The 25,079-nt window shown below is 43.5% G+C and overlaps 1 protein-coding gene across 1 annotated transcript in view; it reads left to right on the top strand.

The window, feature by feature from the left end:
- RFTN1 (raftlin, lipid raft linker 1) overlaps window positions 1–25,079 on the top strand; it is a 225,983-nt gene that overhangs the window by 163,588 nt on the left and 37,316 nt on the right. Inside the window, exon 7 of the mRNA XM_053599736.1 lies at window positions 10,002–10,117. Coding sequence (XP_053455711.1) covers window positions 10,002–10,117 — 116 coding nt within the window. The remainder of the gene's footprint in view (window positions 1–10,001; window positions 10,118–25,079) is intronic.

Genomic DNA, 25,079 nt, shown 5'->3' with positions numbered 1-25,079 from the left:
GTTGAATGGATGAATGACATAAGAAAGGCGATTGGCTCATTAGGAATACATGTAGAGCAGCTGTCCAACAGAAGCTTCTGCCATGGTGGAAGTGTTCTATATCTGGGTTGGCCGGTAAGGCAACCTCTAGATGTCTGTGACTGCTAAACACTTGAAATGTGGCTTGTGTGACTGAGGAACTGAATTTTAAGATATATTTAATTTTCATTCATTAAAATTTAAATAACTATATATGGCTAGTGGCTGGTGTTTACGTTTCTTTAATACAACTGATGAAGAGTCACTTCCATGCCCTGGTGGCCAAGTTGGTACAGGAGGAAGCCCTCCACGGGTGCCTGTGAAGTTCCCTGAAGCCAGGGATTGCCATGGTCTGTACTGGGATGCAACATCAGGGGCAGCAGGTGCTTGGGGCAGATGTTTACGCCTGACTGACCAGCACTGCGGAGGCCAGAGAGGACAGGACTCCTCTGACTCCCCTTTTCCTTTAGGGCAGTGGTTCTCAACCTGTGGGTCGCAACCCACAGGAAATGTATTAAAGGGTCACAGCATTAGGAAGGTTGAGAACCACTGCTTTAAGGACTCCCTATATCCTGGTAAATAGCAGCTCCTTTTATCCTCTCTTGGTGCCTACAGAGGTTCTCCGCGGCTGTGCAGTTTCACATTTCTCCCTGGGAAACTGATGAGGTAGCTGTTACAGCTGTGCAGGGAGGTGCTGGAGGTAGCAGATCCACAGGTGGCCCCTGGGAATTTTCCCCCTCTTAGAAGAATTGGGCATTTGAAGAGAGGTCTTCTCTTTGGCCCCACAGTCCTGAGCATGTTGGGAGCAAGCTGAGCCCTAAGAGAGAACACCTTGGAAGGTCACAAAGCCCTTTGCCATCTCTCTAATGCTTAGGATTCTGGCAATCAAGGCTGAGTTAACTTCCTTTACTCCCACCTTGTCCCGCCCTCCAACCTGGAGTCCAGAGATACAGATAATTTATACGTTTTTTTCCTTCAGATTTGACTCGAGCATTTGAAATGCTGTTATATCCTCCCTTGGCTTTAACAGGATTAAATCTAGCCTCCTTGCCTCGAAGACAGAACATGAAATTCCCCCTGGCAGGTGCAACCGTGCAGCCCTGTCTACAAGCTCCACCACAGCTGTCCATCTCAGGGAGGGCTGCAAAATTTTCAGAACAAACCTAATTGCAACCCACTGTGATTTTAAATGTGATTTTACCCTGTATGTTTTTGTGGGGATGGAGAGTGTGGCTTGGGAGTAATGCTTTGGGGACTAGGGTGTTTCTGCTCTGGAAAAGCCCAAGGTTGGCCGGGATATAATATGCGTATATTGTTTTCCCAGAATTATAAAAAAAGGAAGCCAAGCTAATCATAATCTTAAAAGGAACCTATTTCTAAGGAGATAATTAGCATCCTCACAAATAAACCTGGCAGAGCTAGAAGCACATCTTTAAGCTGTTTGCCATCTGGAAAAGCACCAATCATAACTTAAATAGACATTTGTACTGCAAAATATTTTCCACAGAGTCATAAAACTCCAGAGAACTTTGTCCCATAAACAAGGTGATGTTTCAGTCCAAATTATCCAGTTAAGACCTCTAGCTTCTGTTTTTGAGGCTTTACCTCCTGGAGCTCCCCCTCAACCCCGGCCTCCAAGGATGTGGAAGGATGTGAATAGTCCTCACATTGGGCTCCTACTTGTGGTTTCCAGGGCTTCTCTCCTTGGGGTTGTTCATGGAGCCTTACAAGGACCAATGTCTTAGGTGGGAGGAGGCTGTGCCCTTGGGCCCTGGCAAGCTTAAGGCACAGGCAGAGAGGCACAGTGATGATCGTGGACACCTAGCTGTTGCTTTGTCTTGGTGCTGGTCTAAGCAATTCATACACGGCCGCTCATTTCATCCTCACAACCCAGTGAACAGGTACTGTCCTTATTTCTGTGGGATAGCTGTGGAAACTGAGGCACAGAGATATTATGTCACTGTCAAGGTTACTAGCTAGTAAGTGGCAAGAGAGTGGCAGGAAGAAAGGTGTGGGTAGGGAAAAGGAATGTGAGGAGCACAGGAAAGGAGGGGACGTGGGTGGCTGTGTTGACAGGAGTAGTGGCCCCCCAGCAGGGTCTGAGCAGCTCTCTGGATGGGGAGAGAAGAGCTCCAATATCATCCTGGGGAGGTGACAAGACCCATTTAGAAGTAAGAATGAGTCCAGGGGCCACACAACAGAGCAGACAGGCTCTCAGACAGGCTCTCAGGAACATGTCAGCCAGTAAGATAAAGGCCAGAGTCTACACTTCTAGAAATCAGGAAAGAAAGACCAGGAGGAGAGACCCCTGTGAAGCTGGCTATTAGAGAGCAGTTGTGTGGGGACTGGAAGGTAGGGGTAAAGTCACAGTGGAGGCCAGCTGCCTACAGGGAAGACCGGGCGAAGCAGCTGGCTTCTCACCAAGGCCTTCTGGGCCTAGGAAAGCCCTGTTACCTTCCCCAGCCATGAGGCTAATACTGCCACCATCCCTCCCTGCCCTGACCCTCCTTTGACCCTACCCCTGCCCTTCTGCCCTCAGCCTGTCCTTGTCCTCTCCTACCCTGACAGTCCTCCCACTCTTTGTTTCAAAAATGTCCTTTGCAGGGGATTGTCCAAACCCGAATCCATTCTGCACCCACACTGTTTATGGTGACCGTGTCCTCACTTCTCCTTTTCCCTGCAAGAGTCCTTTTTTCTGCCCCTGATGGCTTGACAGGAGCCCTACCACTCATCCTGCAGAGTGTCCTCCATATGGATTCGGCTGGTCAGTGCCTCGTGTGCCATTGACCTGACTTCTCTAGCCTCTGTTTCCTACAAACCAGAAGTTAGTTCTAAGGCCTAGATAAACCAAGAATTATGACTAGAATCCACTCCAGGTGATAAGGGTCACGGTATGCCCAGATGTCTCTCCATTCCTGCCCTTATAAAACATTGTCTTTCTGAGGCTTTCCCTGATTCCCTAGCTGCATCTAAATCCAAATAACACTTGATATTTATACTACCTTTTTATGACCCTCAGCATGTCCTTCATGACCTTCTGTTTGCAAAATACATATGTAAAAAGCATGTTCATATTTGAAATACAATAAAATTTGTAACACTCAAGTCATGTTTGACTTCTGCAATTATAAGAGGTGCTCAATGTGACTTATATTTATCTTTTGTGATCAGTATATATTGAGTAATTACAATTATAATACAGTTTTTTCCTTTCTTAAAACGTATACACATTTTTTGGTCCCCCTGCATGTAGAGAGATGTGTTTTATACATACATACTTGGAACCCCCCAGGCAGGTCATACATTCTGTACTACTTAGCGTCCCAGAGCCTATATCCAGAAGGTGACCAGTAAAATTTTCTGCATGATGCTCAGTAATGATGATGGTGATGAGAGAAGAAGCCAATTGGAGTCTATCAACAGGGATCTGCAGATTTATTGGTGGAGGGACTGGAAAAAGAGAGAGAATTAAGTAATATCCAGTGTTTCTGACAGCCACACCCTTGGAACAACACCTGTCTCCAGGAATGCCTGGTGTAGTATTTATAGGCAGTGTCTCCCTTCCATAGAAGCCACTTAATAACATAAGGGGTAGATTTCACATATGCCATTAAATGCATTTTCTCATGTATCCACAGCACATCTCCAAATAAACATTTTATTGCAGTTTAGTACACCCAGTGCAAATTGTACGGATCATAGGGATATAGCTCAGTGGATTTTTACATGGGGCACACACCCTATGTAACAGCACCTAGATCAAGAAATAGAACACACCAGTCCTCTAGAAGCCCTCTCATGCCACTCACTGTCTCTGCCCCCTAGGGTAACCACAGTCCCAGCTTGAGACACCATTGATTAGTTGTTAACATTATGTAAAAAAGAGTGTACACTTATATGTACTTGATGTCTTTCACTCAGTGTGTGTGTGAGTCTTTCACGTTTTTATGTGTAAGTGCAGATCATTTTCTGCCATTGCTGTATACCTTTCCATTGTGTCGATGTACAAGCTTAGCTATTTAAAGCACATTTTCATTCTGTTGTCCTCCCATATAGGAAGGCATGGCTTCTGTGTAGACTTGGCCCCAAAGAGAAGTATTAAGGCCATTTCATAGGACCCCACTGAAGTCTCACCCCGAACAGCAAAGCAGAGGAAATGTGGTACAGTGGTCAGAGAGGGTAGAAACCTAGCCTTTTTATCACCTACCCCTGCTCTTTAGATACCCACTGGCTCATTGTAGTAGTAGTTCAATAAACATTTGCTAGTTGTTAAAAGACTGTAGGCTTTGGAATCAAACACATTTCAGATCTAGTTTGGCCCTTGCATTTCACATGAACATGGATAGTTATTTAACTTTCATAGCCTCCATTTTTTTCACGCACCAAAAGGGAATGATGACTCTTGGAGACATTTTGGGGGAATTCAATGAGAAACCATGAACTGTGTCTACTTGACTTCCTCACAGCCAGCATACACTGAATCATATCTCTTTCCCCCTGATTAGTTAAATGAAACTGAAACTTGCAGGCAAACCCTTCTCTCCGGAAGAGAAGTAATATCTTCTCTAGATTATTCAATGCTTCAAATTGAGAATGCAGGACGGCAGGCTCAGAGCAGCAGTGGAGGCCCCAGAAGTCCGAGAAGGCAGGGGGCTGGCTCATTCTCTGGTTAACAGCAGATTGCTGCAGCCTGGCACTGTTATCTGGGACTGGCTGAACAGTGACTATGTTTGCACGGAGATCATCACGTGTTGATGTGTCAGTGCCCTTGCTGGAGTCAAGGTGGTGCTGAGAGCACCACACAGTCTTTGATGGGGAGAAGGGGTCCGAACTGAGCCAAGGGAATCTGTTAGGCCAGCTACTTCAGGGTGGACAATTTAGTTATTAATAAAAGAACAATAGCATTTGCTTTTAGTCCTGCAAAAATAGGCCAAATACACTGACCACTTGTCAAGGCATACGCATTCAGGCTAGGCTTTGGAGAAGATTGGTGATACAGGGCTGAGCATAAAAGTTAGCTTGGCAGAGTCTTAACGTCGCAGAGGCTACAAGAGAAGAGTAGTTAGTTGCTTCATAGAATCTACTGCTTGAAAGACTATGACACATCTCCTTTTCCCACATCCTTCTTGTAAATCATAAGCTTGGAATATTAAGATGGCCTTTTGCCAAAAAACTGCCATCAAATATTTATACAATACCAGGGCAAATAGCTTGTGTGCACAGTAGGGAAGCATCTTTACTTTAATAAAAAATGCAGTGATAATGGAATGTTTTCCATAGGTGGAGGGCAGTTTAACCTTTTTACATTGGGAGCCTCTGCTCTGAGATAGACCTATTTATACCCAACTCGATGCACATTATAGTGATGCCAAGCCATAAAGGTAATGAGACCGTCAAAACAAGGGGCTCTCTAAAAGCCCAGCTGTCTGCTCTCTGTGGTTCATTGACTTTTTGCTGTTACAGATGACCAAATTTTGACAGCATTCTGAACTTGCTTCATGGCTAAGTAGGCGAATCAGCACTGTGGATCCAGAATAGCAGAGCAGCAGACTGAGAGGTGGGAGGCAGGCAGGGGGTGAGGTGGTTTGTGAATAAGCTTGGGTGTGTTCCTGCTTCGTGTACCCCAAGGCAGCCAAGCTCTCCCCGAATCACACAGCCCTCCTTCCTGGCTTGTGGTTGGGGAGGAAGGAGAGGAGCCAAGCAGTGGGCAGAGAGAAGGTCTGTATGGGCTGCAAGGTCTCCTTCCCTCTTCTGGACCACAACTCTGTTGTGCTGTGCTGTTGGCCAAATACCATCATATTATGCATGTTGAAATAGGTACTTCAGTACTTAGAGCACATGGTAGGCACATTTAAAGGGCTTGGAGGTTTTCCATTGAGGGGATCTGTAGGTAGAGGAATTGGAAACTGGATATAACATGTTTTTGGAGAAACCCTGAAGAAGTATGTGCTGTGTTGATAAAATCCCAAAGGGATCATTGAGCATCCCCAGGTTAGGACTTGGGAAAGCCCCTACAAGGATTGGTACTCCAGCTGGACTTCTAGACTGTTACCCAGAAATTAAATGTGAGCTGGGCTATGGTCCATGCTTGAGATGTGGTTCAGGTGAAGAGCACTGGCTTTCCTGCATCACCTGTATAACGTGTCTCTTAGGAGGCCATTGAACACGCAGTGGGGGCAACTTCAGCACAGCAGTTGAGAGAGGCGAGCTTAGCACCTGCAGAGGCCAGTTGGTCACAGACTCTCAGGGTAGGAAACAGGAAGAACTGGAACATGTTTTGGTTTACCCACAGGGATCTCACTTGAAATGCAGGTAATGTGTTGGGGTAATATCAAGATAAGGCTGCTGACTTATCTGTTAAACTGTTCAGGCCTCTCAATCATTCTGGAATAATCAGAAATATCCCTAGGATAAACAAAGTACACTGCTTTCATGTTTCCTAGGTCTGGGTCGGGCATTGTATCAGTTAGCTATTGTCATCGCAATGCTGTGTAACAGACCACTCCAGAACTCATTGGCTTAAAATGGCAATATTTTGTTCTGACTGATGTTGGGGTTGGCTGAAGAAGCTCTGTTGACGCAGCCCTGCTGGTGTCAGCTGAGTCCCTCATGTAGCTGAGGGTAGCAGATCTCGGTTCGGCTCCACTGGGGAAACTCTGTTCCCTGTGCCTTTCATTTTCCTGGAACCAGATGGTCACTGGGGCATGTCATCTCACAGAGATGGCAGAGGGATGTGAGGTCAAGCTCTGCTTGCACCACACCTACTACTATCACATTGGCCGAGCAAGTCACACATTTCGCTTAGTCCCTACATGGCTGGTGTCCCCTCACCCCCGCCCCTGTCAGATCAGTCTTGACTTCTCCTGTCTTGACTCTGCTGCTCATCTGGTCTTTGGCTGCCTCTCATTCTCCCTGAGTGTCTAAGCACCTGTGTCCTCCACCTGGAACTCTCCAACCTGCAGATTCCTGTCCCTTGCTCGCTAAGTTCATTCGTGTCTCTACACAAGGTGGGGAGCCCTGCTCTGAATGCCCCTTTGAAAAATAGCCACCACCTGTGCTCCCACTTAATGGGTACAATGTAAGGGTATATGGCATACCTTCTGGGTGGGGGCCACAACTCCAACAGGGACCTTACTTAACAAATGCAAACATTGTAACCTAATTGTTTGTACCCTCATATTAACCTGAAGGTTAATGAAGGTACCACCACTCCCTCTACCCGCTCCACCTTCATTCTCCCTTGGCCCCCTTTGTCTTTTACAGTGTTTATCCTTCTGACATTGTCTTATTACGTCCCTCCCCACTGCAAGTGAGCTCCCTGTTGTCTTTCTGCTTGCCGGTATCTCCAGTGACTGTGAGAGTATTTGGCACATGATAGGTGCTCAGTCGGTGTCGGAGTGAATGAGTGAGTGGCTGAGAGTTCTTCAGTGTGAACTTGAGTATTTCCAGCGACTTGTTGCTTACCCTTCTGAGACCCTACCTTCCATTTTTAGACTGTACTAAAGAGGGTTCTTTCAATTGAGATTATACTGAAGTTATCTCCCTGTAATTCCTAAAACTCATTGATTTAAGAAAGAAAAACAAAATTCTTTTTTTCTCTGTTGTCTATTTACTTGTGTTATGCTATTAACTCTTACAGAAAACGATAAAAAAGAAAATTCAAATTGTACTTAATTTTACCACTTACAGCTGCTTCTAGTATTTTATATATTTCCTTAAAGTTTGTCTAAACCTTTTTAACATGAAAAATTCATATTCAGCTCATCTGGTAGTTTTGTATCCTGGATTTTCCCAGGACTGTATCTAAAGCATTTTCAGAATCATTAAATTTCCAATGGTATTTGGGGGTGGAGTGGGGTGGGGTGGTATGGTATTTAATAGTACAGAAATCTCTGAATTTAACTATTTTTCTATGTCTGAGTATTTCGATTGTTGAACATTTAGAGTTAAATTTTTAAGTGATTTTATAAGTCACGCTTTGATGGCATTGGTGGTTATTACCTCAGGATAGACTAAAAGAGGTAGGATTTCTGGGTCAAAGAGGATGAACGTTTTGTGGCAAGCTCTTGAGACATTGTTAAATTTCTCTTTGGAAAGACTGTGCAGTTAAAATTCCCTTAAGCACTGTGAACTTTCCCATGTCACCATACCTTTACCAGTGGTGAGAATTTGCTTTTCGAAATCTGCCAATTTGCTGAACAAAAGAGGGGTTGCATTTAAAAAAAAAAATGTTTATTGTCCTTGGAGAGAGAAAGAGAGAATTAATTAATTTCAAGTTCATGTCCTTTGTTTCTAAGAATGTTTTAGTATTTTTTATTAATTTATAAAAGCTTTTTATGCATAAATAATAAGTTTAGCCTTTTGTTTTTGTTGTTGTTGCAAATAATTTTCTCATGTTGATGACCTTTTAATTTTGTTCATGGCATCTGCTGGAAGGCAGAAGCTAAAGATTGTCATCACATTTGTCAGTCTTTTTCTTTGTGACTTCTGGAAATTACTGGCAGTTCCAGGAACTCCCGCATGATTCAGAGGACTTTCTGAACTTTTCTCCTTGGCCTCCCTTTGGGAAAAAAGGTTACATTGTTATGGGTTTGTCCTACTAAAAATTGTCCTTCCTAAAGAACATATGATTAAAATGGATTTTGTCTGGGCATTAGTGTTCTAGGACTGCCTTATAACAACAGGGCAGGTGGCTTGAATAATAAACATTTATTTTCTTGTAGTTCTGGAAGCTAGGAGTTCATGATCAAGGTGCCAGCAAGTTTGGTTTCTGGTTAAGGCTTCTTCCTGGCTTGCAGACAGCTACCTTCCCACTGTGTCCTCACATGGCTTTTCCTTTTTGCACACACAGGAAGAGAGATCGATAATGCTCTAGTTTCTTTTCCTCTTCTTATAAGGACACAGGACCATTGGACTAGGGCCCCACCGCATCCTCGTTAAAAAGGACTAGTACCTCATTTAATCTCATTTGCCTCCTCAGAGGCTCTGTCTCCAAATATAGTCATATTGGGGGTTGGGGCTAAACATATGAAGTTTAGAAGGACATAATTTAATCCATGACAATATGAATGAGCAGTGTTTATAGAACAGAATCTAGGGACCAGGAGACATTGTCTCAACACAACCTCATTTCACAGATGAGTGACCTGGGCTCTGAAAGGGTCACATTACTTTTTATACTAGAACCTGGGCCTAAATCACCTACTTCTGAGGCCACCGTCTTTCCCACAATCTCTTGTCAAGATGAATCTAAGGCATTTAGAATCCATGCACCAAAAAAAATGGCAGGGCAGGGCAGGGACTCTGTTCTATTTTTCTCTGTATCCTTTTTGCTTAAGACTCTAGGTCACGCTGCACGTTTCACATACACTTGTTGAATTGTACAGAGCTCAGACCAGAGCAATGACCAAGGAAACATTGCCAGGTATCAGTCTTTTGGGAAAATTTCCCCAGCTGCCCCCACATTCCACTATTTGACAAAAGTTGCCTAAAATATTGTCTGGACAGCAGCCCACCTCATGTGACCTTCCAAGAATCAAGGCATCTGGAGGGCATCTGACAAGCTCAGATCTGATGTGTTATGTCTATCCCTCCTTAAAAAAAACCTCTCACCTAAATATAGTTTTCTTCTAAAAGCTGTCTCTAAATGACTGTGTTTTACCCTGGATAAGTTCTCCCCAGTGTATCCTGACGCTGGAGCAGGAAAGGGAAGGTAAACGCGTGAAATCAAATGGTGATTGCTAACAATGAAATTTGGGCTCATAAAATCAAGGATATTATTCAAAACTGCGAGGTAAATTAGTCTCATTCATTCTGATAGGGCTAGACTCTATGGCTGTGTGTGCCTTCTTTAATTAACATGCTGAAAAGATGTTCTGATTGGGATTATTAATGAATGCAGTGAAAATGTTTGCTGCTTAGAAAAGGCTTCTGCCACAGACGGTTTACACAACCCCCCACCCTGCCTTTTTCTTTTTCTACAGATTCCTTACATGGCTTGACAGATGGAGTATTCATCTTTGAAGCTGTTTCCACAGAAGATAGCAAAACCATACAAGGCTATGATGCTATTGTTGTCGAACAATGGACGGTCCTGGAAGTAAGTATGGGGTTGGCAGCTCCGCTTCTTTTGTTTGGACAATGATTGTTTTACGCTTGCTCCGTCCAACAGTAGGGCTGTTGCTCAGCTGAGGCTTTCTTCTGAAGGAGACATGCCCCACCTTAGAACATGCCCTGCCTTTCCCACTCCCAGGTATGGGTGGGTCCTTTTCTCTTTCTGTGGGAAAAACACTGTGTGTTTTTGACCATTCAGTGGAAAGAGAGTTGTCTTTCATTAATTTGTATATAATTCCGAATGCTAAGTGACATAAATGAGGCCACATAGTTTGTGGCCTCTGTAATAATCAGAGCAACATTGTTGATGGAGAAAGACCCTGTGGCTCCCTCTGCCAGCAATCCTTAGAAGAAATTTATGCACAAGAGCTCATAATCTTCACAATAAGCATGTGAGGTAAGTACTGTTACTGCCTCTATTTTACAGATGAGGAAACTGAGGCACTGAGGGGTTAGGTTCCTGGTCCAAGGTTACACATTAAGGGCTGAAGGATGTATTAGAGAAATGATCACACTGTGCATTTCATGTACACTTGTTGAATTGTACAGAGCTCAGACTAGAGCAGTGCCCAAGGAAACATTGCCAGGGTCAGTCATTCTGGGAAAATCCACCGCCCCCATGAGGCTACCAGATTGCTGTGGGCAGAGGAATTCCTCATGCCACAGTCTGCACGACTTGGAAGGAGCCGATTTACTTCTAAGATTCAGTGGTCTGTACTTTAAAGGCATTTCTCTAGCTATGGAGGCATGGACTTTTTAGACTAATCACTTGTACACGCAGCATCTGGGACGTAAAGAGAGAAGCTGTTTGGGCATAGAGGACAGATTTCCCAGTGCCTTGGAAGAGCACAGTATTGGTGTTGCTGTGAGGGCTCCTGCCCACCTAGGCTGTCCAGGCCAAAGCAGGACGGAGGTGGATGTGGCTCTTCCCTAGGACAGTGGGCGTGGGGGGCGTGGGGCCCCTCCCCCAGATAGCTATACACTCTTGTGCCTGCCAGAACCACAGCCTTGCAGCAGTCCCTTTCCTTGTTGCTGGGGGGAAAGGGGGATGGTCACATGCCCCCAGAATGCTGTTACTCTGCTTTGAAGCTGCAGGGGTTCCAAGGAGGTGTGGAGTGAAGAGCAGGGCTGCTGGGGACATGCCTGTATCTGAGCAGTGATGGGAAATAGCTGCTTGCGAGAGTGACAGCAACAGAGTGCACAGAGAAACTGGAGCATCAGGAAAAGGAGCTGCAAAATCACTGGTTAATATGGGGACAGAAGTCCTCAGGGTGCAGGTAGTGAGGGAGGCGAGGAACCAGGTGACAGCCTTGTTTGTGATCAGGCTCCAATGTGACCCTAGTGCCCATGGTCTCTCCAGCCTCCATGCCCCTAACTGGAAAGCAGAGTCCAATATGAGCAGGTTGTGTCACCTCCCAGCATACTGTGGGCAGTTCAGCCAGCCTACCATGTGTGATGGTGACATATGAAATACCAGGAGTAGCGGGGCCGAGCAGCCTGTGTGCTTCAGCATTCAGTTTGCTCTGTGACATTTGGCTATTAACAGTAGCAATGCATGGCTGGCTGCGCCCCAAAACATGTGCCTGTGTGGCGTGATTGGCAGGCCCTGGGGACTGTGTAAAATTCCTGCTGTCTGCACTTAAAATGGCTGTTAAGGGAGGGCTTTGTGGTTTCCTCAAAAAAGATGACTTGATGGCAGTGATCCAAAAAACGGTCTTAAACGGTCTTAAAAAGTGGTTCTCAAAGTGGTTCCAGGACCAGCAGCATCAGCATGATTGGAAATTGGGATGAATGCAGATTCTTGGGCTCCCTCTGGACCTGTGGAATCAGACCCTCTAGGGGAGCCCTTTGGGAGATTCTGATGCTCACTCCCTTTTAAGAGCCAATGTGCAGGTGCCAGTCCCACTGCATGTCTGCGCTCACTCCACCGTATTTCGTGAGATGGGTGGGGGAAGGTACCCCAGTGGTCTTTCTTTAGCCTTTGAAACTAACAGTGATGCTGGTGGGCAGCTGAAGTGAATGCATGTTTTTTAAAGTGTCTGTGGGAGGAAGACAAAATTACATATTAAAAATAAAGACACAGTCCTCTTTTAAAATTCATAAAGAGGGCAATGCTATGGGTTAATAAGTTAGTTTGGGAAAGAGTAACATTTGCTCAAAAACTTTCTTTGGATATGCAGATTGGTTTTCATTAGGTTTATTAGTCAATTTCACTTCCTTCTCAGATGTTTGATCTTTTTTCCTCTTGACTCCTTATTTTATGCATTAAGTGATTTGATGCAGTCCTTCCTTAGGAATGCTGCTTGTGCTTTTCACCCACAATCACTGGAAATGAAACTGGGTTTTAAAGTCCTATGCTGGGCCCAGTGGGGTGGATTGCTCCCTTCGCCAATTCTGTGCAGCTCTTCCCAACTCCACATTCAGCAACAGCAATTTGGTAGTTTGAAACTGGCCATGATGGGAGCATTTATACCCTGGAAATCGACATACACTAGAAACTGTTTTCTCGTCTGGAGAACCAGTTGTAAGCATTTATCAGCATAGCCTGGATGGGCCTTTATTTCATCACATTTCAGCATTATAATATAAAGGTGTGGCTGGTATCCAGTTAGGCAGAAACAGATTTTCTTAACTTTCATGAGAGTGATGACAAGAGGATTGATGGTTTTGATGATGTTGTTCACCAAGTTTCCCTGCACAAGTCTTCAGACTTGCTCTCCCGTCTGATGTGTCTGGAGCATCCCCAAATTTCCCAAGAAAAATAGACTCTTACCCTCTTTAGCAGCACCAGCTTCTACTATAGTTTGAATGTTTATGTCCCTCCAAGATTCATGTTGGAACTGCACCCTAAGGTGATGGAATTAAAAGGCGGGGCCCTTGGAGGATATGAGGCTGTGATGCCTACACCCACATGGATGGTATTTATGCCTTAAGGACAGGGCTTTAGAGAGCTGCCTCCCCCTTTTGCCATGTAAGGACACAGCATTTTCCCCCTTTCATTCTTTCCTCCATGTGAGGACACCTAGATGGCACCATCTATGAGGAATGCACCTCACCAGACTGATTGTTGCCTTGATTGTGAACTTCTTAGCCTCCAGAACTGTGAGACATAAATTGCTATTACTTATAAATCACCCAGTCTGTAGTATTTTGTTATAACAGCAAGAACAGACTGAGGCAGAAATTGGTACTGAGAAGTGGGGCTGTTGCTGTAACAAGTACCTGAAAATGTGGAAACAGCACTGGAACTACCCCGTTTCCCCGAAAATAAGACATCCTCTGAAAATAAGACCTACTTACAGGAAAGATAAGACGTCCCCTGAAAATAAGACCTAGCGCATCTTTGGGAGCACACATTAAAGTAAGACACCGTCTTATTTTCGGGGAAACAGGGTAGGTAGTGATGGAGGCTGGTAGAGCTTGGCGAACATGTTAGAAAAAGCCTTGATTGCTGTGAATGGAGTGTTGAGATGGTTCTGGTAAGGAGGGAGCCTCAGCCTCCTCATAGATTATCTAAGAAGTGGTCATGTTTAGAATGTTGGTGGAAATATGGACTATAAAGGCCATTCTAGTGAGATCTCAGATGGAAATGAGGAACAAGGGATGGGAAGCAGGAGGAAAGACCATCCTTGTTATAAAGAACAAAGTGGCAGAGAACTTGGCTCAACTGAGTCTGTGTCCTAGTGCTTTGTGGAAGGTAGAGTTTAAAAGAGGCGAAACAGAATGTTTGGTGGAAGAAATCTCAACGTGTCCAGGTGTAGCATGGCTTCTCTTGATTGCTTATAATAAAACACAAGAATAGAGAAACAAATTGAAGATACAGTTTATATTCAAAGGGAAGAATAACCTAAGGATTTGGGATATTCTCAGCCTGGCTGTGTTGTCTAGAAATAAAAGTTATATTCAGGAAAGAAAACCTGAATGGTCAAGATACTATTTGATAAGGAGATAAGTTATGAGTGGAAGGAAGCCAGATGCTGTTAGCCAAGATAATGGGATAAGGACACTGAAAGCATTTCTGACATTACTGAGGCTCCCATCACTGGCCCAGCGTGCCAAGGCCTGGAGGGGACAGCACTTGTCAGGCGTCCTGGGACTCAGGCTCGCTGCTCAGTGCTGTCTCAAGTTTATGCTCCATGTGTCAAGGCTAAGATAGCTTCTGAGATTGCCAACTCTCCAGATTAAAAGGAAAGGAGATTTCTTCTGGGCAGACTGTGCCCCTTGGTTTGTGGGTTTCTCTTCCTTTGTTCAGCCTTTAGGAGTCAGTTTGTAGGTCACCTCCACAGTAAAAGACCCCTCCTCTGTATTCCCATAACTCTCTGTGCACAAGTTATCCGGCTCCTTTTGTACTCTGTCATTATTTATTTATACACCTTTCTCCTGCTATTGTGAGGTTGACTTGGAAATGGTCATCTTTGTTCTCCAAGGCACTCTAGTAAATGTTTTCTGAATTGTGTTGAAGGTGCAGCTCAGGGTAAACCATTTCTCAAAACTGAGCCTGTGTCAGAATCACCTGAAGAACCTTTTAAAACACGGATAAAACTCCACCTCCAAGTTTCCCATTCAGTAGGTACCTTAGTCTGCTTGGGCTGCCATAACAAAATACCTGCCGTATGAAACAACTGAAATTTATTTCCTCACAGTTTTGGAGGGACTGGTTTCTGGGGAGGGCTCTTTTTCTGACTTGTGGACAGCTTCCTTTTCTCTATGTCCTCACGTAGCTGAAGAGCTTGGGGTTGGGGGAGAGAAGGAGAGAGAGAGTGTGCAGCAGTCTGGTGCCTCTTCTTATAAAGATACTAAACCTATCAGATCAGGGCCCCACACCCTATGACTCCATTTACCCTTAATTACTTTTTTAGAGGCCCCATCTCCAAACACTAAGGCTTAGAGATTTGATATATGAATTTGGGGAGGATAAAAAACATTTAGTCTATAACAGTGGGTCTGAGAATAGTGGGCCAAGTAATTTGCATTTCTAACACATTTTTAAGTGAGGGGGTGCTACTTGTATGGGGGACACACTTTGAGAATCCCTACTTTAGAAGAACTAAGTATAGACAGCTGTGTCACTAGCATAGCCCAGCAGCGTCCAAACCAAGACAAGTTTGCCCACAGGTCAGTATTTTGCAGAGGCCCTGTCAGACCCTAACTTTGGCCTACAGACAACTCCTTTTCTTTTTTCTTTTTTTTTTAATAATTTTTTATTTATTTATTTATTTTGTAGTTTTTGGCTGGGGCTGGGTTTGAACCCACCACCTACAACATATGGGGCCAGTGCCTTATTCCTTTGAGCCACAGGCGCTGCCCAGACAACTCCTTTTCTGCATGCCCCGCTCCAGGGCATGTGGGTATTGGTCCAGCTCTCACACCTTCCATGCTCATGACCCAGCTACTCCCCTCATCCTCACCCTTTTGGCTTCTGGGAAAGGTCTTTCCTTTTTAAGCCCTGGGCTGGTCCCTTTTTTCTGGTAACTATTGTACTCCTTGTCCAGTCCATAAACTCTTGGGCTCTGATCAGCTCTCTCCTGTCTCCCATTGGGGACTGCTCTGTCACTTGGTTGCCTCTTTACTCTTGTACCTGTTCCTCAGCTTTGTGTGTGGATGTACCAATGCAATTCCAGCTCTCCTCACCAGCTGCCCTCTCTGCACACACACACGCACACACTTCCATCAGAAACCTGACCCAGGGCGAGGCCTGTGGCTCAGTGAGTAGGGTGACGGCCCCATATACCGAGGGTGGCAGGTTCGAACCCGGCCCCAGCCAAACTGCAAACAAAAAAATAGCTGGGCGTTGTGGCGGATGCCTGTAGTCCCAGCTACTTGGGAGGCTGAGGCAAGAGAATCACCTAAGCCCAGGAGCTGGAGGCTGCTGTGAGCTGTGATGCCACAGCAATCTACCCAGGCCAACAAAGTGAGACTCTATCTCAAAAAAAAAAGAAAGAAAGAAACCTGATCTAGCTCTGCACAGCTCTGCACATGGCACTGCAGCAGGTTGGCAAGAAAATGAAGATTCCAGAAACTGGCCTGGCCTGGGTGTGCGACCTGCACTCTAATTCCCAGCCAAGTAACTGAGTATATGAAAAGTAAACGACCCCTTCTTTGTTTTTCTACTTTTTAGTTGTATAAATAGAGGTGCTGCTAACAGCCTCTCAAAGTTGATGAGAATTAAAAAAGAAAATAAGTTTAAAAGTTGTGAATGTAAGGCCTAGCACATAGTAAACCCTCCTGTACCTGTCACTTTCTCTATCAGTCGCCAGTTGTCACTCCCCCTGCCTTCATCTTCCTCTGAAAGCACAGAGGACGTTAGACAGGGGACAGAGTCAAATGCCAGTATTGCATTTTCTCAACTGGAAACCCGTGCCTGAATTTAGCTGTACTTGTGAGTAGGGTAAAAGTCCATCATTAGTGCATTTATAATAGGTATTTTATTTCTTTTCTTTGAGTTTACAATGTAGAGTGTACACAGAAAGAGTGATTCTTTGAAAGGAAAGGGTGGAAGCTACAAAAAGAGTGAGACACAGAGGGCGGGCCTGATGGCTCACGCCTATAATCCCAGTACTCTGAGAGGCCGAGGTGGGTGGATTGCCTGAGCTCACAGGTTCGAGACCAGCCTGAGCCAGAGCGAGACCTCGTCTCTAAAAATAGCCATTCATTGTGGCAGGCCCCTGTAGTCCCAGCTGCTTGGGAGGCTGAGGCAAGAGAATTATTTGAGCCCAAGAGTTGCTATGAGTTATGACACCACTACACTCTACTGAGGGTAACAAAGTGAGAGTCTGTCTCAAAAAAAAAGAAAAAGAGTGAGACACAGAGAGAGAACCCCTTACTCCGAGTTGGGTATCTTTGAATCTGACAGCCCATCAGAGTTTGCTGACTACTAGGTGTTCCTTGAGCCATAAAGCCTTCTCCACCCTCATCTCTCTCCTGGAATACCTTCGAGGTCATCAATGCTTCTTTTGAGATTTGGTATCAGAACTGGACATAAGACAGTAAAGAAAGCACTTACAGCTGATGCAGTTGATATGGTAACTGGAAGATTAATTTAAAAAGTCAAAGAAAACCAAAGAAAATCATATATCTTATACATTTTATTTTAATGTAAAAGATATAAAAATATGTTTATTTGTCAATCTTTCTGAGTTTGGGTTCTCCTGGAATTGTACTTCATCTTTCTTTTATAAAACTCACCCAAAGTGTGCTATTTATGAGGTCCAATTTCAGTTTCTTTAAAGTATCAAAGGGTTATGACTGCAGAATCTGTGTTTTCGTGATTTTTTCTAGTCTTTTCTAGCTTCCCCCACCCACATCTAATTCAGCCACGGTTGTTATTTTTAAGTGACTATCCTCTGTTGAGTCTCTTCGAAGGATTCAACTTAGTTTTCTGAGAAAAGAAAATTTCTTTGTGCTTATAGTTTATATCAGTTCAAATCATTTAAATTAGCACTAATAAAGAACAAGTCTGCAAGTACATAGGAGTCACCCTTGAGTGCTTGGTTGGTCACAGTAGCATGTGCATCCTTAAACTCAGCTGCTGTCAGCTGCCAGCAATTGGTTTAGGAACTAGCACCTAAGTCAGGCCAATCAGAACCAACGAGATTCAATTGTGGGATTTTCATTTGTTTGAGTAACAGGAAAGCAGACTCACACTTCACTGAGGGCTTAAGCCTGGATGTATGTGGTTGAACAGCTAGTAGTCATCTCATGGTTACATCAGGAGAGCCTTTCTGAGAATAGAGCCTACCCAGAGAAAGCAGACCTTCAAGAAGAAGAACCAGGTATCCAGCCATGCCTGAGGACAGCCCCACTGCTAAACTTTTCAGCTGTGCCGCGACCGCGATCAGCACCTGCCCCGACCTCTGTAAGAGCTGCGCTGCAACCGCAACTGGCGCCTGCCCAGACCACCATAAGGGCTGTGCTGTCAGGACCTCCATAAGAGCTGCGCCACGACTGTGATGGGCACCCGCCTGGACCTCTGTAAGAGCTGCGCCGCAACCCCCCAACCGTGACCCACGCCCGGGCCTCAGCACACCCTGACCAGGAACTGTGGGAGCCGCATACCCCATGTCCTCCCTCCTGTACCCTCCCTGCCTCCACACCAGTCCACTCATCTGGCTAGGAACTCTGGTAGCCGCGTGCCCTCCAAAGCCCTCCCTGCCACTGTGCAAAGCCTGTCTCCTGGCCACAGACTGCTGGAGCCTTGGGCTCTCTGTGTCAAAGTCACTGGGTGCCAGGCACTCCCAGAACTGTGTGTACCACCCCCCGCCCTGTTGCTGGATCCAGGTATGTCACACTCCGGAGTTGCTTCCACAACCAGAACTCCCTGGCTGGGGCAGTAGCAGAGGAACTACACAGGGTCACTCCCTACAAAGATCCACAACAATAGAGTGATCCCGCTGGGAACTAATCTTGGAGAGACACCTCCCCAACTCTGAGGATGGCCAGAGGCAACGGTGAAAAACAATCATGAGATGAAATCAACAGGAAAACTCTGGCAATATGAATAATCAGAGTAGATCAACTCCCCCAAGGATCAATGAGGTGGACACAGCACAAGATCCCATGCACAAACCAATAGCGGAGATGTTAGAATTGAATTCAGAATCTGGATAGCAAGTAAGATAGAATTAGAATTCTAAGCAGTAACCCAAAAGATATTTCAAGAATTCATCGAATTCTGGGTGGCACCTGTGGCTCAGTGAGTAGGGCGCCAGCCCCATATACCGAGGATGGTGGGTTCAAACCCAACCTCAGCCGAACTGCAACCAAAAAATAGTCGGGCATTGTGGGGCACCTGTGGTCCCAGCTGCTTGGGAGGCTGAGGCAGGAGAATCGCGGAAGCCCAAGAGCTGGAGGTTGCTGTGAGTCCTGTGACATCATGGCACTCTACCAAGGGCAGTAAAGTGAGACTCTGTCTCTACAAAAAAAAAAAAAAGAAAGAAAGAAAGAAAAGAAATAATAAATAAATAAGTAAATAAAAAAGAATTCAATGAATTCAAAGACCAAATGACCAAAGATTTTGACACATTGAGACAAGAAGTTGCAGCCCTCAAAGATCTGAGAAACACAGTAGAATCCCTCAGTAACAGAATGGAGTAAGCACAAGAAAGGATTTCTGACATTGAAGACAAAGCTTTCGAATGCTCCCAAACTCTCAAAGAGGTAGAGAAATGGAGGGCAAAAACAGATCACTCTCTCAGAGAGCTCCGGTATAGTTCGAAGAAAACCAATATTTGTCTTATAGGGATCCCCGAAAGTGACGAAGTGGCTTCACAAGGCACAGAGTCTCTTCTCCATGAGATTATGAAGGAGAATGTTCCAGACATGCCAGGAGATTCTGAAATTAAGATAGCAGACAGTTTCAGAACTCCAGCACGACTCAACCCAAAGAAGACATCCCCCAGACACATCATAATCAATTTCACTAAAGTTAATATGAAGGAGAAAATTCTGAAAGCAGCCGGATGAAAGAAAACCATCACCTACAAGGGGAAGAATATTAGAATAACTGCAGATCTCTCTGCTAAAACCTTTCAAGCTAGAAGAGGATGGTCATCAAATTTTAATCTCTAAAACAAAATAACTTTCAACCCAGGATCCTGTACCCAGCTAAACTGAGTTTCATTTATTACAGAGAAATTAAATACTTTAATGACATCCACATGTTGAAGAAATTTGCCATAACTAAACCAGCTCTCCAGGATATTCTCAGACCTATCCTTCATAAAGACCAGAGTAATCCTCCACCACAAAAGTAAACCCACCCAGAAAATTTTGATCAAATTCCAACTTCCACAGTCACAAAAGGATTAAAAATGTCCACCGCACTCTCGAAAGGCTTATCAATATTCTCAATTAATGTGAATGGTTTAAATTGTCCTCTAAAGAGGCACAGGTTGCCTGACTGGATACAAAAACTCAAGCCAGATACCAGCTGCATACAAGAATCGCATCTTACATTAAAAGACAAATACAGACTCAAGGTGAAGGGATGGTCATCTATATTCCAGGCAAATGGAAAGCAGAAAAAAGCAGGCGTTGCAATCCTATTCGCAGATGCAATAGGCTTTAAACCAACCAAAATAAGGAAGGATAAGGATGGACACTTCATATTTGTTAAAGGTAATACTCAATATGATGAGATTTCAATTATAATATTTATGCACCCAACCAGAACGCACCGCAATTTATAAGAGAAACTCTAACAGACATGAGCAACTCAATTTCCTCCAGTTCCATAGTAGTTGGAGATTTTAACACCCCTTTAGCAGTGCTGGATAGATCCTCCAAAAAGAAGCTAAGCAAAGAAATTTTAGATTTAAACTCAACCATTCAACATCTGGACTTAACAGACATCTACAGAACATTTCATCCCAACAAAACTGAATACACATTCTTCTCATCAGCCCATGGAACATACTCCAAAATCGACCACATCCTGGGCCACAAATCTAATCTCAGAAAAATTAAAAAAATAGAAATTACTCCTTGCATCTTCTCAGACCACCATAGAATAAAAGTTGAACTCAATAGCAACAGGAATCTGCATACCCATTCAAAAACATGGAAGCTAAACAACCTTATGCTTAAGGATAGATGGGTTATGGACAAGATTAAGAAGGAAATCACCACATTTTTGGAACAAAACAACAATGAAGACACAAATTACCAGAACCTCTGCGATACTGCAAAGGCAGTCCTAAGAGGGAAATTTATAGCACTGCAAGCCTTCCGCTAGAAAACAGAAAGAGAGGAAGTTAATAACTTAATGGGACATCTCAAGCAACTGGAGAAGGAAGAACACTCCAACCCCAAACCCAGCAGAAGAAAAGAAATAACCAAAATCAGAGCAGAATTAAATGAAATGAAAACAAAAGAATTATACAACAGATCAATAAATCCAATTATACAACAGATCAATAAATCCAAAAGTTGGTTTTTTTGAAAAGATCAGTGAAATACATAAACATTTGGCCAGCCTAACCAGGAAAAAAAGAGAGTAAAATCTCTAATTTCGTCAATCAGAAATGGCAAAGATGAAATAACAACAGACCCCTCAGAAATTCAAAACATCCTTAACGAATACTACAAGAAACTCTACTCTCAGAAATATGGAAATCTGAAAGAAATCGACCAATACCTGGAAGTACGCCACCTACCAAGACTTAGCCAGAACGAAGTGGAAATGTCAAACAGGCCTATATCAAGTTCTGAAATAGCATCAACTATACAAAATCTCTCTAAAAACAAAAGCCCAGGACAAGATGGCTTTACGTCAGAATTCTACCAAAACTTTAAAGAAGAACTAGTACCTACATTACTAAACCTCTTCCAAAATATAGAAAAAGAAGGAATATTACCCAACACATTCTACGAAGCAAACATTACCTTGATCCCCAAACCAGGGAAATACCCAACAAGAAAAGAAAATTATAGACCAATATCACTAATGAATATTGATGCAAAAATACTCAATAAGATCCTAACCAACAGAATCCAACAACACATCAAAAAAATTATACACCATGACCAAGTGGGATTTATCCCAGGGTCTCAAGGCTGGTTCAATATATGTAAATCTATAAATGTAAATCAGCACATAAACAAACTAAAAAATAAGGACCATATGATTCTCTCAATTAATGCAGAAAAAGCTTTTGATAATATCCAGCATCCCTTCATGAACAGAACATTTAAGAAAATTGGTATAGAAGGGACATTTCTTAAACTAATAGAGGCCATCTATAGCAAACCTACAGCCAATATCGTATTGAGTGGAGTTAAATTGAAATCATTTCCACTTAGATCAGGAACCAGGCAAGGTTGCCCATTGTCTCCATTGCTCTTTAACATTATAACGGAAGTTTTAGCCATCACAATTAGGGAAAAAAAAGGCGATCTAGGTTATCCACATAGGGTCAGAAGAGATCAAACTTTCACTCTTCGCAGATGGTGTGATCATATATCTGGAAAACACTAGGGATTCTACTACAAAACTTTTAGAAGTGATCAAGGAATACAACAATGTCTCAGGCTACAAAATCAACACCCATAAATCTGTAGCCTTTATACATACCAGCAATAGCCAAGCCAAAAAAACAGTCAAGGACTCTATTCCTTTCACAGTAGTGCCAAAGAAGATGAAATATTTGGGAGTTTATCTAACAAAGGACGTGAAAGATCTCTACAAGGAGAACTATGAAACTTAAAGAAAAGAAATAGCTGAAGTGGTGCCTGTGGCTCAGTGAGTAGGGTGCCAGCCCCATATACCGAGGGTGGTGGGTTCAAACCCAGCCCCGGCAGAACTGCAGCAAAAAAATAGCTGGGCGTTGTGGCGGGCACCTGTGGTCCCAGCTGTTCGGGAGACTGAGGCAGGAGAATCGCGGAAGCTCAAGAGCTGGAGGTTGCTGTGAGTCCTGTGATGTCATGGCACTCTACTGAAGGCAGTAATTGAGACTCTGTCTCTACAAAAAAAAACAAACGGAAAAAAGAAAAGAAATAGCTGAAGATGTTAACAAATGGAAAAACATTTGTTTTTCATGGCTGGGAAGAATCAACATTGTCAAAATGTCTATATTACCCAAAGCAATATATAATTTTAATGCAATTCCTATTAAAGCTCCATTGTCATATTTTAAAGATCTTGAAAAAATAATATGTCGTTTTATATAGAATCAGAAAAAACCTCAAATAGCCAAAACATTACTCAGCAATAAAAACACAGTAGGAGGAATCATGCTACCAGACCTGAAACTATACTATAAATTGATAGTGATCAAAACAGCATTGTACTGGCACAAAAACACAGAAGTAGATGTCTGGAACAGAATATAAAATCAAGAGATGAATCCAACTACTTACCATTATTTGATCTTTGACAAACCAATTAAAAACATTCAGTGGGGAAAAGATTCCCTATTTAACAAATGGTGCTGGGTGAACTGGCTGGCAATCTGTAAAAGACTGAAACTGGACCCACACCTTTCACCATTAACTAAGATAGACTCTCACTGGATAAAAGATTTAAACTTAAGACGTGAAACTATAAAAATACTTGAAGAAAGTGCAGGAAAACTCTCGAAGGAATCAGCCTGGGTGAATATTTTATGAGGAAGACTCCCCAGGCAATTGAAGCAGTATCAAAAATACATTACTGTGACCTGTTCAAACTAAAAAGCTTCTGCACAACCAAGAACACAGTAAGTAAAACAAGCAGACAACCCTCAGAATGGGAGAAAATATTTGCAGGTTATACCTCCAATAAAGGTTTAATAACCAGAATCCACAGAGAACGCAAATGTATTAGCAAGAAAAGAACAAGTGATCCCATCTAAGGGTGGGCAAGGGACTTGAAGAGAAACTTCTCTAAAGAAGACAGACGCACAATCTACAAACACATGAAAAAAAACTCATCATTCTTAATCATCAGAGAAATGCAAATCAAAACTACTTAAGTAGCCCACATAACAAAATCCCAAAACCAGAGGTTTTGGCGTGGATGTGGAGAAAAGGGCACACTTCTACACTGCTGGTGGGAATGCACACTAATACGTTCCTTCTGGAACGATGTTTGGAGAATACTTAGAGACCTAAAAATAGACCTGCTATTCGATCCTATAATTCCTTTACTAGGTTTATACCCAGAAGACCAAAAATCACAATATAACAAAGACATCTGTACCAGAATGTTTATTGCACCCCAATTCATAATTGCTAAGTCATGGAAGAAGCCTAAGTGCCCATCGACCCACGAATGGACTAGCAAATTGTAGTACATGTATACCATGGGATATTATGCAGCCTTAAAGAAAGATGGAGACTTCACCTCTTTCATGTTTACATGGATGGTGCTGGAACATGTTCTTCTTAGCAAAGTATCTCAGGAATGGAAGAAAAAGTATCCAATGTACTCAACCCTACTACGAAGCTAATTTATAGCTTTCACATGAAGGCTATAATCCAACTATAGCACAAGAATATGGGGAAAGGGCCAAGGAAGGGGGAGGGAGGGTAATGGGTGGGGCCACACCTACGTACGGTGCCTCTTAGAATGGGTACAGGTGAAACTTACTAAAGGCAGAATACAAATGTCTACATACAATAACTAAGAAAATGCCATGAAGGCTACGTTGAACAGTTTGGTGAGAATATTTCAGATTGTATATGAAACCAGCACATTGTACCCCTTGATTGCACTAATGTACACAGCTATGATTTAACAACAACAACAAAAAAAAATCAGCTGTTATCTGTGAGGACTTGATCTTCTTAAAGCTGGACTTGAACTTCTGCTTCTGCAAGTGCAGCTGAGGGTGGAATGGATTTGGAGGCATCCATTATAGCTTCTACACCCCTCCCAGGTGCTGTCACCTGTGGCTCAGTGGAGTCAGCTCCTCTGCATCCATACCTTGTTGAATTAACTTCCGTTTTGACTGATCCTGTTAGTTTCTGCCCACTTTCCCAGCTTATTGAGACATTTCTGATCGTGATTTTATCATTCTACATCTGGGGGATAATCCCAGCTTTGGTCTTCCTGGAAGTTTTGTATGTAAGGTGGCTTCTGACTGGGCCTGACAGACTGGATCAAGGACACAGTCCCTTGGCACGCTGCAGGAATCTCTCCTCCAGTTCCTAAAGCTAACTCAGACCCTTCTGTGGTGGTGTCAGATGGCTCTACAGTGCCACCTTACATTTTTCCCTAGCTTATTTATCCCTAAGGAGAGGCTTGGTCAGATAGAATTCTGTCACTGTCTTATAACTTGTGACCCCGCCTGCAATCCTGTGCTACCACACATTACATCTCATTTATTCTTCATGAATTTCTACAGATTTCTGAGGACCAATCTTTTGTTTCCAAAGGCTCCCAACTACCTCTTTAAGAATCTACTCTAGGATTTCCTAGGGAACAACATCAACTTTTATGGTATCTAGAATTCACCACCTTCTGCTCTGAC

Source organism: Nycticebus coucang, chromosome 8 (genome assembly GCF_027406575.1).
Source record: "Nycticebus coucang isolate mNycCou1 chromosome 8, mNycCou1.pri, whole genome shotgun sequence".
NCBI lineage: Eukaryota > Metazoa > Chordata > Mammalia > Primates > Lorisidae > Nycticebus > Nycticebus coucang.
The sequence above is the reverse complement of the archived record's forward strand: the minus strand, read 5'-3'. Positions and strand labels throughout refer to the sequence as shown.